The sequence below is a fragment of the Geotrypetes seraphini genome, chromosome 11 (genome assembly GCF_902459505.1).
Source record: "Geotrypetes seraphini chromosome 11, aGeoSer1.1, whole genome shotgun sequence".
Taxonomy (NCBI): domain Eukaryota; kingdom Metazoa; phylum Chordata; class Amphibia; order Gymnophiona; family Dermophiidae; genus Geotrypetes; species Geotrypetes seraphini.
Window position 1 is genome coordinate 4,175,708 of NC_047094.1, and position 14,141 is coordinate 4,189,848.

Consider the following 14,141-nt stretch of genomic DNA (forward strand, 5'->3'; position numbering starts at 1 on the left):
ATGGACTTTTGTTTTAAACCCTACTGAGCTAACTGCTTTCACCAATGAATTCCAGAGTATTTCTCCTGCTCTTCCTAACAAAGAAATGATTCGCTACAAAGTCGGAAGCCTTCGTTCCTTGCAACACATAACGGAAATGCTACCGTGGTGCTAAGAAGGAGTAGCCCAGTGGTTAACCCATTCGGTGCAGAGGCCGAGCTTGTCGGGGGGGTTGGGTGAGCAGAGGCAGGGCCTGGCTGCAGCGGTGCCCAGATGTTGCTGGGCTGTTTCCTCCTTTCCCTGCCCTAGAGAGGGAGCCAGGAACTGCAGCTCCTTGCAAAGTGCCAAAAGTCCAGCGGGGGAAGTTCAGGGAGGAGAAGCTTGGAGCCGGGAGCGCGCTTCGGGGGTCGGGGGCCGCGGCCGCGATGGCCAGGGAGAGGATCGGAGCCATGAGCCGGGACTGAGCGATGCGGTTTGCACATGGCGCGGGAGCAGCGCAGCCCGAGCGGGGCAATGCCAGCCTGGCACTGGGCACCGAGCTCCTCTGCGCCCTCCTGCTGCTACTGCTGCTGGGGCGGGGGCTGGGCTGCCCGCTCTGCCCCCTGCACTGTGCCTGCAACGGATCCTGCCTGGTCAACTGCTCGGGCCAGGGCTGGGATCGAGCCCCAAACGCCAGCCACGTCCCGCCGGAGGTCACCGTGCTGTGAGTAGGGGCTGGGGGGAGGAGGGGGTTGCCTGTGTACAAGAAGAATCCAGCCATGTTCGACCCCTAGGAATGCTCAGATGTACCCCTGGGTTTTAGAACTTTCTTGCACATGTCGTGATAGACCCTTTGGTAAACTTATGTGTACGTCTGAGCATTCCTGGGTTTACACATGCTGTAGACGAGTATTAGATATCTCTTGCACATGTCGTGATAGACCCCTAGGTATGCTTATTTGTACTCCTGGGTATTCCTGTTTTTAACACATGCTGTATTATTTAATTTATTTATTTATTAGAAAATTTTATACCACATACAACTAAGCAGTTTACATAATATCTTATGTTCCCTGCGATTTCCACATATAACATAGCCATAACTAGACAACACTATTAATATCCCCTCATATAAAATGTCGATATACCAAGCCAAATCAGATTTCAACAAATTAAGGAAGTGTATGTCGTGATAGCCCCTAAATATGCCCCTAGGTATGCCCCTAATCCCCTAGCCCCTAGGTATGCCCCTAGCGTATGTTGTGATAGCCCTTAGGTAATTGCCCTAGGTATGCTCACTTGTACCTCTAGGTATTCCTGTTTTTTACACATGCTGTATTAGATATATTTGTTGCGTATGTCGTGATAGCCCCTAGATATGCTCACTTGTACCTCTAGGTATTCCTGTTTTTATACATGCTGTATTAGATATATTTGTTGCGTATGTCGTGATAGCCCCTAGATATGCTCACTTGTACCTCTAGGTATTCCTGTTTTTTACACATGCTGTATTAGATATATTTGTTGCGTATGTCACGATAGCCCCTAGATATGCTCACTAGGTATTCCTGCTTTTTACACATGCTGTATTAGATATATTTGTTGCGTATGTCACGATAGCCCCTAGATATGCTCACTAGGTATTCCTGTTTTTTACACATGCTGTATTAGATATATTTGTTGCGTATGTCACAATAACCCCTAAGCATGCTCACTAGATATTCCTGTATTTACATATGCCGTATTAGATATATTTGTTGCGTATGTCACGATAACCCCTAGGCATGCTCACTAGGTATTCCTGTTTTTTACACATGCTGTATTAGATCTATTTGTTGCGTATGTCGTGATAGCCCCTAGATATGCTCACTTGTACCTCTAGGTATTCCTGTTTTTTATACATGCTGTATTAGATATATTTGTTGCGTATGTCGTGATAGCCCTTAGATATGCTCACTTGTACCTCTAGGTATTCCTGTTTTTATACATGCTGTATTAGATCTATTTGTTGCGTATGTCATGATAGCCCCTAGATATGCTCACTTGTACCTCTAGGTATTCCTGTTTTTTACACATGCTGTATTAGATCTATTTGTTGCGTATGTCGTGATAGCCCCTAGATATGTTCACTTGTACCTCTAGGTATTCCTGTTTTTATACATGCTGTATTAGATATATTTGTTGCGTATGTCGTGATAGCCCCTAGATATGCTCACTTGTACCTCTAGGTATTCCTGTTTTTTACACATGCTGTATTAGATCTATTTGTTGCGTATGTCGTGATAGCCCCTAGATATGTTCACTTGTACCTCTAGGTATTCCTGTTTTTATACATGCTGTATTAGATATATTTGTTGCGTATGTCGTGATAGCCCCTAGATATGCTCACTTGTACCTCTAGGTATTCCTGTTTTTTACACATGCTGTATTAGATATATTTGTTGCGTATGTCACGATAGCCCCTAGATATGCTCACTAGGTATTCCTGCTTTTTACACATGCTGTATTAGATATATTTGTTGCGTATGTCATGATAGCCCCTAGATATGCTCACTAGGTATTCCTGTTTTTTACACATGCTGTATTAGATATATTTGTTGCGTATGTCACAATAACCCCTAAGCATGCTCACTAGATATTCCTGTATTTACATATGCCGTATTAGATATATTTGTTGCGTATGTCACGATAACCCCTAGGCATGCTCACTAGGTATTCCTGTTTTTTACACATGCTGTATTAGATCTATTTGTTGCGTATGTCGTGATAGCCCCTAGATATGCTCACTTGTACCTCTAGGTATTCCTGTTTTTTATACATGCTGTATTAGATATATTTGTTGCGTATGTCGTGATAGCCCTTAGATATGCTCACTTGTACCTCTAGGTATTCCTGTTTTTATACATGCTGTATTAGATCTATTTGTTGCGTATGTCATGATAGCCCCTAGATATGCTCACTTGTACCTTTAGGTATTCCTGTTTTTTACACATGCTGTATTAGATCTATTTGTTGCGTATGTCGTGATAGCCCCTAGATATGTTCACTTGTACCTCTAGGTATTCCTGTTTTTATACATGCTGTATTAGATCTATTTGTTGCGTATGTCGTGATAGCCCCTAGATATGTTCACTTGTACCTCTAGGTATTCCTGTTTTTATACATGCTGTATTAGATATATTTGTTGCGTATGTCGTGATAGCCCCTAGATATGCTCACTTGTACCTCTAGGTATTCCTGTTTTTAACACATGCTGTATTAGATCTATTTGTTGCGTATGTCGTGATAGCCCCTAGATATGCTCACTTGTACCTCTAGGTATTCCTGTTTTTAACACATGCTGTATTAGATATATTTGTTGCGTATGTCGTGATAGCCCCTAGATATGCTCACTTGTACCTCTAGGTATTCCTGTTTTTTACACATGCTGTATTAGATCTATTTGTTGCGTATGTCGTGATAGCCCCTAGATATGCTCACTTGTACCTCTAGGTATTCCTGTTTTTAACACATGCTGTATTAGATCTATTTGTTGCGTATGTCGTGATAGCCCCTAGATATGCTCACTTGTACCTCTAGGTATTCCTGTTTTTATACATGCTGTATTAGATCTATTTGTTGCGTATGTCGTGATAGCCCCTAGATATGCTCACTTGTACCTCTAGGTATTCCTGTTTTTTACACATGCTGTATTAGATCTATTTGTTGCGTATGTCGTGATAGCCCCTAGATATGCTCACTTGTACCTCTAGGTATTCCTGTTTTTAACACATGCTGTATTAGATCTATTTGTTGCGTATGTCGTGATAGCCCCTAGATATGCTCACTTGTACCTCTAGGTATTCCTGTTTTTATACATGCTGTATTAGATCTATTTGTTGCGTATGTCGTGATAGCCCCTAGATATGCTCACTTGTACCTCTAGGTATTCCTGTTTTTTACACATGCTGTATTAGATCTATTTGTTGCGTATGTCGTGATAGCCCCTAGATATGCTCACTTGTACCTCTAGGTATTCCTGTTTTTAACACATGCTGTATTAGATCTATTTGTTGCGTATGTCGTGATAGCCCCTAGATATGCTCACTTGTACCTCTAGGTATTCCTGTTTTTATACATGCTGTATTAGATCTATTTGTTGCGTATGTCGTGATAGCCCCTAGATATGCTCACTTGTACCTCTAGGTATTCCTGTTTTTTACACATGCTGTATTAGATCTATTTGTTGCGTATGTCGTGATAGCCCCTAGATATGCTCACTTGTACCTCTAGGTATTCCTGTTTTTTTACACATGCTGTATTAGATCTATTTGTTGCGTATGTCGTGATAGCCCCTAGATATGCTCACTTGTACCTCTAGGTATTCCTGTTTTTTACACATGCTGTATTAGATCTATTTGTTGCGTATGTCGTGATAGCCCCTAGATATGCTCACTTGTACCTCTAGGTATTCCTGTTTTTAACACATGCTGTATTAGATCTATTTGTTGCGTATGTCGTGATAGCCCCTAGATATGCTCACTTGTACCTCTAGGTATTCCTGTTTTTATACATGCTGTATTAGATCTATTTGTTGCGTATGTCGTGATAGCCCCTAGATATGCTCACTTGTACCTCTAGGTATTCCTGTTTTTTACACATGCTGTATTAGATCTATTTGTTGCGTATGTCGTGATAGCCCCTAGATATGCTCACTTGTACCTCTAGGTATTCCTGTTTTTTACACATGCTGTATTAGATCTATTTGTTGCGTATGTCGTGATAGCCCCTAGATATGCTCACTTGTACCTCTAGGTATTCCTGTTTTTATACATGCTGTATTAGATCTATTTGTTGCGTATGTCGTGATAGCCCCTAGATATGCTCACTTGTACCTCTAGGTATTCCTGTTTTTATACATGCTGTATTAGATCTATTTGTTGCGTATGTCGTGATAGCCCCTAGATATGCTCACTTGTACCTCTAGGTATTCCTGTTTTTTACACATGCTGTATTAGATCTATTTGTTGCGTATGTCGTGATAGCCCCTAGATATGCTCACTTGTACCTCTAGGTATTCCTGTTTTTTACACATGCTGTATTAGATCTATTTGTTGCGTATGTCGTGATAGCCCCTAGATATGCTCACTTGTACCTCTAGGTAGTCCTGTTTTTTACACATGCTGTATTAGATCTATTTGTTGCGTATGTCGTGATAGCCCCTAGATATGCTCACTTGTACCTCTAGGTATTCCTGTTTTTTACACATGCTGTATTAGATCTATTTGTTGCGTATGTCGTGATAGCCCCTAGATATGCTCACTTGTACCTCTAGGTATTCCTGTTTTTTACACATGCTGTATTAGATCTATTTGTTGCGTATGTCGTGATAGCCCCTAGATATGCTCACTTGTACCTCTAGGTATTCCTGTTTTTAACACATGCTGTATTAGATCTATTTCTTTTAACTATTTTTTCTTTTTGAAACTTTTATCACATATATTCAGCAAAATGCATGAACAGTAATATGGAATGAAATCAAATATATTAAAGATGAAATGGACAAGGTGTTTCGGATTTGGCATGCACATGGAGTTCGTAGAATAGGGGATGCTCTCTCCGATGGGGGCGATCTCCTTTCCTCTGCCGAATTGGGATCGCTGTATGGGCTGGATAGGGTGGATGCTTTCGGCTACTTCCAGCTTCTCGGGGGATCGGTTGAGCGGATCTGTGGCACGGGCTCTTGGGAGGTGTTTGGCGTTGGGGGAGGACACGGCTCCGCGTCTTCGCTATTACGTTGATGTTCTGGGCCCCCCCCCCTACAGACCGAACGAGCTGTTTGGTTGGCAGGGGCGTGGAGTGCTGACTTGGGCTGCCTGGTTCCGTCTGCATTGATTTCTCGTTGCTTTGTCCAATTGCGCACCATATCATGTAACATGTTACATAGGGAACAAGAATATAAATTCCTTCACAGAGCTTTTATTTCCCCTCACAGAGCACACCGGGCTGGTATTGCAGCTCATGCGGGGTGCCCTAAATGTCCTGTAAATCCTGCTTCCCTGGGGCATATGTTTTGGGAGTGCCCCCCTGTGCGAGCCTTTTGGCAGCATGTTTGGACCTATTTGTCCTCCTTGGTTCATGGGCTCCCGAGCTGTAACCCCTGTGTAGCTCTTTTTTACCTGGAGGCGGAGCTTCATGGTTGCACTGTTGGGCAGTGTCTAAGGCCCTTTTGCTGGCTAAGAAAGCCATTTTGACTCTTTGGCGAGAGCCGCATGCTCCCTCTTTCTCTCGATGGCAGGGGTCTCTTTATGACTTAGCTCTCTTGGAAAGACGGGCTGCGGGCACTCGGGATGAATGCAGGTGGTCTCGATTTCAGGATGTATGGGAGGAGTTTTGGCTGTCCCTTCCCCATCGTGAGAGGAGTCTACTCTTAAACTGTTAGCCTACATTGGGGTCTTCTGTCCTCTTCGGTACTTTCCCTCTTCAGACTCCTTCTTCCTTGGATTCTCTTATGGGGTTCTTTATCTCTCTCTCTATTTTGTCTCCTCTTCTTCCCTTTGTGATCTAGTTCTCCTCCCCCTTGTGTCTATATTGTGCCTTTTCTTTGTCCATATTTTGTACATTTTTTATCTCCTGGTTGTCTATTTTGTGTATTTCGTCTATGTCTTCCACAGGTTGGGAGAGGGGGTGGGGGGTGGTTTGGATCCGGTGTTTTAAGGCGTATTCTACTGTGTGTTATGGTATTGGGGAGTTCCACTCTGTTCTGGGGGGTTTTTTGGAGGGTCTTACATGGAAAAATGTATTGAGCACCTCTGGTTATTGAGCCATCTGATCTTGGTTATGTTTGCCCATTGGCTCTCTTTGCCCGATAGGGCAGTTTTTGATGGATTGATGGATGTCCCTTTACTCTGTTCTATTTTGTGTATACTGGTTTGCTCAATAAAGAAATATTATAATTAAAAAAAAAAAAAGATGAAATGGAAATATTAAACATTGTATTAGATATATTTCTTGTGTGTGTCATGATAGACTCCTTGGTATTCCCTTGTTTTCATATACTGTATGTTGTATACATTTCCATGATTGCATATGTTTATTGTTTGGTATCCTTCTGTGCCTGAAAAGAAAACCAAACACCCCCCCCCCCCCCACTTGTTTTAGGGTCTTTCTCTCCTAAAATGTAAGATTGAAGCACACACTGGTGCCCAGCGGTCACATTCCAAAGTGTCCCGGGGTGCTGCTGTCTGCCGTTGTGTGGAACCCACCCTGGGGCAGGCTGGCAGCTGCCTTTCTTCCCTGGTGGGTCGGAGGAGACGATACCTTGAACTGAGGAGGTGGGATCGGCATTTCTGCTCCTGTCTTACAGTTAACTAAAGACGTTTCCATTCCCAAGAAGGCACATCCGGGGCTCGGAGCACGTGAGCAGCAATTTCTCTTCCTCACCACTGATGTTCCAGAAATTCATGCCTGACACTCTCTTCCTTTTTTTTGTTTCAAGAAAGGCGGTATATGAAATTCAGTGAACCATAAACCATAAAAGATGTTCCTACAAATGCTATTTTTTAAATAAACACAAAGAAGCTGATGTACTGAGCTTTAACTAAACTGTGGTAGAAAGCGGCTCCAGGGCTGCCCCTATGCGGCTCTTTCCTGGGAATTAAAGTCCTGTAGTTTTCCCATTTTGTGAATTAAAGGCCATGCACAAATTTTGCCGTTAAAAAAATTTAGTGCGTGAACACTTACCAATGGCAGCTTTTCAGCGGTAAGGTCCTGATTCTACGAGGGGCCCCTGAAGCGTTCTCAGCCCAACCATGAAAAGAATGATGTGGAGCCAGGAAACTTACAAGTTATTCCATGCTTTTCTTGACACTTTCCCTTTCAAAGAGGCAAATGCATCTAGTAAATGGGCACAAGTATAGGGAAACTGAGCCCTTGTGACATCACCGAAGAGGTTGGCTCTTAGGCATTGGTGGAATGAGGCATTATGACATCACAATCTCAGCTCTGGAATGTTGCTACTCTTTGGGTTTCTGCCATTGTGACATCACTGCTGAGGTTGGCTCTTAGGCATTGGTGGAATGAGGCTTTATGACATCACAATACTAGGGGTTGCTGAAAAGTTCTCAGCCCAACCAAGAAGAGAAGGATGTAGAGCCAGGAAATGTATAGTCCCCCCTTTGATTAAACCTCAATAGCTGTTATTAGCGCAGAGAACCGTGCTGAATGCTCCGCGCTGCTTCCGACGCTCATTTTAGCCTGCTGTAAGCAGTGCTCGAGCTTTTGCAGCTTATAAAAAGATCTCTAAATGCTTTCATTCAGGCCAGGACATGTGCTGACGTGGAGCCTCTTCTAACATACATGCAGGAATGGACATGTATGTGCTGGCCAATCCCCTAGGAAGCAGGTTTCACATGTAAAAACGGCTATGATAGAGTCGCATGGCGGAATATACGCACGCAAATGCACACGCATCACACGTAGGCATTTCTGGCCTGCAGTTTAGGTGTGTTGCAAAGGAGAAAGCAAACACATTTCCACCATCTTTGGAGCAAGTAAAAAGAGTGAAGGAAATGTGCAGATAGAGGAACTTTCAGAAAACAGGGTCTGATCTGTCTTTATTAAGCATTAATTGTGAACTTAATGTTTGATGCTTTTCCCCTCTTTTGTACTGTTTTAAGTATTGTAAACCGTCTAGGAACTCGACAGAATAGAAATTTTAAAAAGAAATAAAGTGTGAGTGGGCTTTTGTGCACTGTTGGGGCTAATTCGGTTTTATTCTCTATACAAATAATATAAAAAACACCCTTCTCAGTAATTAAGTGTATCGTCAATCATAGGAAGTAGTGAATAGGATTTTCAGAGCAGTTTACATGAATTTATTCCCCTGTCTCACAATCTATCTAATGTACCTGGGGCAATGGGGGGATTAAGTGGCTTGCCCAGGGTCGCAAGGAGCAGCGTGGGATTTGAACCCACAACCTCAGGGTGCTGAGGCTGTCGCTTTAACCACTGCATCCTATCGTGCCATGGCAGAGGAGTGTCCCTCTCTCTCTTAATATTTAGCTCAAGGTGAGTTATGCTCAGGTCCCTTTCCGAGAGGGCTGACATCTAAGGGCACGGTATATGTGTGAGGGGCATTTTCGAAAGCACGTCTAAGTCTAACTTTCAGTGTTTCCTGGAGGTGAAGAAACTGCCATTTATGAAACCGGCAAAACTGCTAGACATCCAGATTATTGTTTTTGAACATCACCTATTTAGACGTCTTGGCCACCGGGACGCCCAACTTTCTTCACCATTTTCAACCACAAAAACGTGCAAGTTCAAAACGTCCGAATCCAGACCATTTGGACGTGGGAGGGGCCAGCATTGTAATGGACTGCCCACAAAGACATGTCAACATAGCAGTGGAGCACCTTAGAAGATGCTGCTGTGAACTTCACCCTTATAATTCATGTTGAGCCCTCCAAAAATTCCTCCCAGACCTACTATACCCACCTGTCTATCACTCCAATAGCCCTTATGGCTGCAGATTGCATCTATATAGAAAATATAGTAAAGTTTTGGTGGGCTGACACTTTCCGCCAGAAATGTAGTGGTTAGAGTGGCTTATGGGCCTGGGTCCTCCTCTCTATGGTTCACTAGCCCACCCCAGAGAAAGTCCACTCTGCACAAATCCCAAGGAGTCCAAAAGAAGAAGCAGAGTGAGCCAGGTCTCCAAACTAACCAATATTGCAAATGCAAAATGTCATTTAGACGCACAATGGACGTGACGTGGGCTGTGTTTCGGCTACGAAGCCTGTATCAGGAGTCCAGGTAGTGAGTCAATGTTGGTTGCTATTAATGTGTGGTTGGTTTGAAAACCCGGCTCCCTCTGCCTCTTCTTTTGGGCTCACTTGAGACACCAGATGCTGCCGTATGTACTGGGAGGGGGTTAGTGACCACTGGTTCATGCTGGCATAATAAAAATGAAAGCCTTTTGTGCTGGGATTTTCGGAGTTTTTTTTTCAAGTCACTTAATCCTTCATTGCTTTGACTGTAGCCCCAGAAGGTCCATTTCCATGCCATTCTGCAGAGGGCATAGATGTTTTCCAGTGCCCAGTTTTGATTACCAGGTATAGAATCTGGCCCCCCCCCAATGTATGAACTGCTTTGCTACAAACGCCCGACTTAAGAACATTTGATTTCACTGAGCAAAGCCTCCTGCAGTTCTCCTATAGCAGATTCAGGAATGACACATGGCCACATTAAGACCAGCGTGTGGTTGTGCGTTTATTTAAAGGGTTAATTTTGTGTAGAGTGCGGAGTTGTCTCTGCAGTTCTTCTTCACTTGAGAGAATTTCTACAGTGTTTGACATTCTTTCTTTTTGGGGAGGTTCATTGGTTGAAAGTACCGTAGAGGGAACACTGGTAGGGACCGTCAGATGGGAGTAGACGCTTAAAAACGTAACTCGTTCTTAACTCAGGGTATCTCCATTCCATGACCTTTTACCCTTTAATTAGAATGCAATTGTAACAGGATCAATTACTTTGTATCAACTACTTAATCATTCTGGTGGGAAAAACAATGAAGAATGTAGAATCATTTACGAGAGAACGGAAACGAATTTCGACAAGTCTTCAGCAACTAATGACTTCTGAGTTTTCTTCTAAGGAGCAATTATAGTTTTAGAAATAGTCAACTTGAGGAAGCCCAAAATGAGAGTTCCTAATTTTTATCAGAGCATTATTTATAAATATTTTATGCTATGTGTATTTTTAAATTAAGTAGTTTTATTAGGAATGTTTTATTTCTTATTTCCCTCTCTTGGAAATCTTCTCTGATCTAACGTTGTAACCCTTCTTCCATAACTCTTTTTGTAATCCGCTTTGAACCGAAAGGTAATGGCGGAATAGAAATCTGTAATGTAATGTAATTAGGATCGTGCAGATTATAAATATTTTAAATGAACAAATAAGAACATAAGAATTTGCCTCTGCTGGGTCAGACAAGTGGTCCATCGTGCCCAGAAGTCTGCTCACGCGGTGGCCCTTAGATCAAAGACCAGTGCCCTATTTGAGTCTAGCCTTACTTGCGTATGTTGTGTTCCAGTAGGAACTTGTCTAACTTTGTCTTGAATCCCTGGAGGGTGTTTTCCCCCATGACAGCCTCCGGAAGAGCATTCCAGTTTTCCACCACTCTCTGGGTGAAGAAGAACTTCCTTACGTTTGTACGCAATCTATCCCCTTTCAACTTTAGAGAGTGCCCTCTCGTTCTCTCTACCTTGGAGAGGGTGAACAACCTGTCTTTCTCTACTAAGTCTATTCCCTTCATTATCTTGAATGTTTCTATTAGGTCCCCTCTGTCTCCTCTTTTCAAGGGAGAAGAGGCCCAGTATCTCTAATTTCTCACTGTACGGCAACTCTTCCAGCCCTTTAACCATTTTAGTCGCTCTTCTCTGGACCCTTTCGAGTAGTACCGTGTCCTTCTTCATGTACGGCGACCAGTGCTGGATGCAGTATTCCAGGTGAGGGCGTACCATGGCCCGGTAAGCGGCATGATAACCTTCTCCGATCTGTTTGTGATCCCCTTCTTAACCATTCCCAGCATTCTGTTTGCCCTTTTCGCCGCCGCTGCGCATTGCGCAGACGGCTTCATCGTCTTGTCAACCACTACTCCCAAGACTCTTTCCTGGGGGGTCTCTCCAAGTACCGCCCCAGACATCCTGTATTCGTACATAAGATTTTTGTTTCCGACATGCATCACCTTACACTTATCCACATTGAACCTCATCTGCCATGTCGCGGCCCATTTCTCGAGCATGTTTGTGTCACGTTGCAGATGTTCGCAATCCTCCTGAATAACTTCGTATCGTCTTCAAAACCTCACTCGTCGTACCAATTTCCAGATTGTTTATAAATAGGTTGAGCACGGGTCCAAGCACCGAACCCTGTGGCACTCCACTGGTGATGCTTTTCTAGTCTGAGTATTGTCCATTTACTTCCACTCTCTGTTTCCTATCCGCCAGCCAATTTGTAATCCAAGTGAGTATTTCACCCTCATGAATGTGTGAGACATGGACGGTGTAGGAGTGACTGCTGGAAGGAAAAGTCTCAGCATCCAGCATTTCTAGGGTGTGGATTGGGGGGGGGGGGGGGTCATTCACAGATGCTGAACCGGTTCGTGTCAAACTGAAAACCAGCTATTTGGGGGGGCATTTCAGGGGCAAAGTCAGCTTAACTGCCAGCTTAACCACATAAGTAGGAAGACATAAAAATCAGTCCTATCTCTACGCAGTAACCCTTTGCTGTCACCCTATGCTTTAGCCAGTTCCACAAACCTGGGAATTCAGTGGCTTTGATTTTCCGGGTTTATTACTGCTACTAATGACTGGGAAGTCACTTCAGAGCGATTTCATGAGCTTTTGTAAAGGTGTTACAATACAGAGTTAGCATTTTCTGAGATGGTTTTCAATACAGGCACATTTATACCACAAACATTTCTAGCCTGCAGTAGGAACAATGGCACAGAGGTGGGGGGTTGTGATTGATTCAGAACAAGAGTCCACTCTAAGCCTGTCCGTCATGCCTCTCTCTCTCAAAAGCCTTAATAAATCTGGCTACTCTCTCCGAGAGCGTCACCAGCCTCCGTGATGATTCTGTGCAGCTTGCCTTGTCTCACTGGAGTTGGCATTAATTAAGCTCTGCCCCTGTTTATTTGCAGCTGCTCCCAGATAAAAGGTTCTGCTGAAGCAGCTTTTCATTGGGCCGCTAACGCAACCTTACATTAGTGATTTCTATTCCGCCATTACCTTGCGGTTCAAGGCGGATTACACAAGAGTTGTCAGGTTACAAGAATTATAACATTACATAAGAATTGTCATAAGAATTACATGATAATTATCGAGAAGTTAAGGAGATACATGTTGGGTAATTAGAAACATTTTAGATTAGATATGGGTGGAGTGTGTGGTAGGTGGAGTTTGAGAAGGAACTGTTCGTGTTAGATAGGTTTTATGTATTTTTTGAAGAGTAGGGTTTTGGTTTCTTTTTTGAAGGTTTTGTAGTCTGTGGTCGAAGACAACAGATTGGTGATTTGTCTGTCTAGTTTAGCTGCTTTGGTGGCCAGTAGGATGTCATATCATTTTCCTCATTTAACATTTTTGGTTGGTAGGTGTGTGAATAGTGAGTGGGTTCTCCTGTGCCTGGTTGAGGTGGATTGGGTTAGTCGGTTGTTCCAGTAGGTTGGGCTGTCTCCATTAATAGCTTTGGATAGTAGGCAGTAGAATTTTGAAGTGTATTCTTGCTTGCATTTCTGAAGAGGTTTGGAGAGTTAAACCAGACCTCAAAACCCGAAAGACTTAGATACAAGCAGAGCTATTTACTTGTTGAATTCTGGAATTGTAATCTTTGCAACTCTTCATGACGTATAGGTCCAGTGCAGCAGGATTGATTTGTCAGAGTGGTTATGCTCAGTGGTTGCCTTGTTAATTGATTGTATGGTCTTATACCTGTTCTATTAAGCCATTACTACAACTACTTATCATTTTGTTTTTTTGTTTCTAATACATTTTCAACATATCAGAAGCATACAACAACCCCCCAAGGGGGCACAGATACATTTAAAAAAATGAATAAATCAGGAATCCTCAAATCTACAAGTCTGCCCTCTTCAAACTCCCCAGAAAACCCTCAATAAAGTTGCAATATGTCAGCAGAAACAAAAAAGTTATATGAAAACCAGCCCAAATCCTCTTAGTCCATAATTTCCGAGTGGGATCGTGATGCTTGTCAGTCAATTCTTCCAATTCCACCAAATGAGTCAGCTTCAAACGCCAGACCTGAGGCCTGGGGTCCAGAAGATGGCTTCCTCTCTAATGCTACGGCACTTTTAGCAGCTGCAAAGCAAATCGGCTTAAAACGCACTTGCCAGCGCTGACCTGGGGTATTATGTAGTCCTTATTCACTCAAAAACAAGCCCCACACGGACAAACCAAACACACACCCAGCAACACTACAAGGCCTTACTTACAACCCACAACATTCACACTCCCCAAAGAGAAAAAGGCCTCAGTTCAGCTTCATCTGGCCAAAAAAACTCCCCTCCTACAAAAGCTGTTTATGTGTAAATGCTGAAAAATAGTCCAAGAAAACAAGGCAACTAAAGTAGCCTGCAAACGGCACACCTAATACAGATGAAAGTCAGTGGGTGAATGTAACAAAAGGCA

The 14,141-nt window shown here is 43.2% G+C and overlaps 1 protein-coding gene across 2 annotated transcripts in view; it reads left to right on the plus strand.

Annotated features, from left to right (window-relative positions):
- Positions 1–241: 241 nt before the first annotated feature.
- The window catches only part of PKD1 (polycystin 1, transient receptor potential channel interacting), a 173,117-nt gene continuing 159,217 nt past the window's right edge, over positions 242–14,141 (plus strand). For both annotated transcript variants that reach the window (XM_033962835.1, XM_033962836.1), the window contains exon 1: positions 242–682. In XM_033962835.1, coding sequence (XP_033818726.1) covers positions 447–682 — 236 coding nt within the window. In that variant the 5' untranslated portion in view covers positions 242–446. The remainder of the gene's footprint in view (positions 683–14,141) is intronic.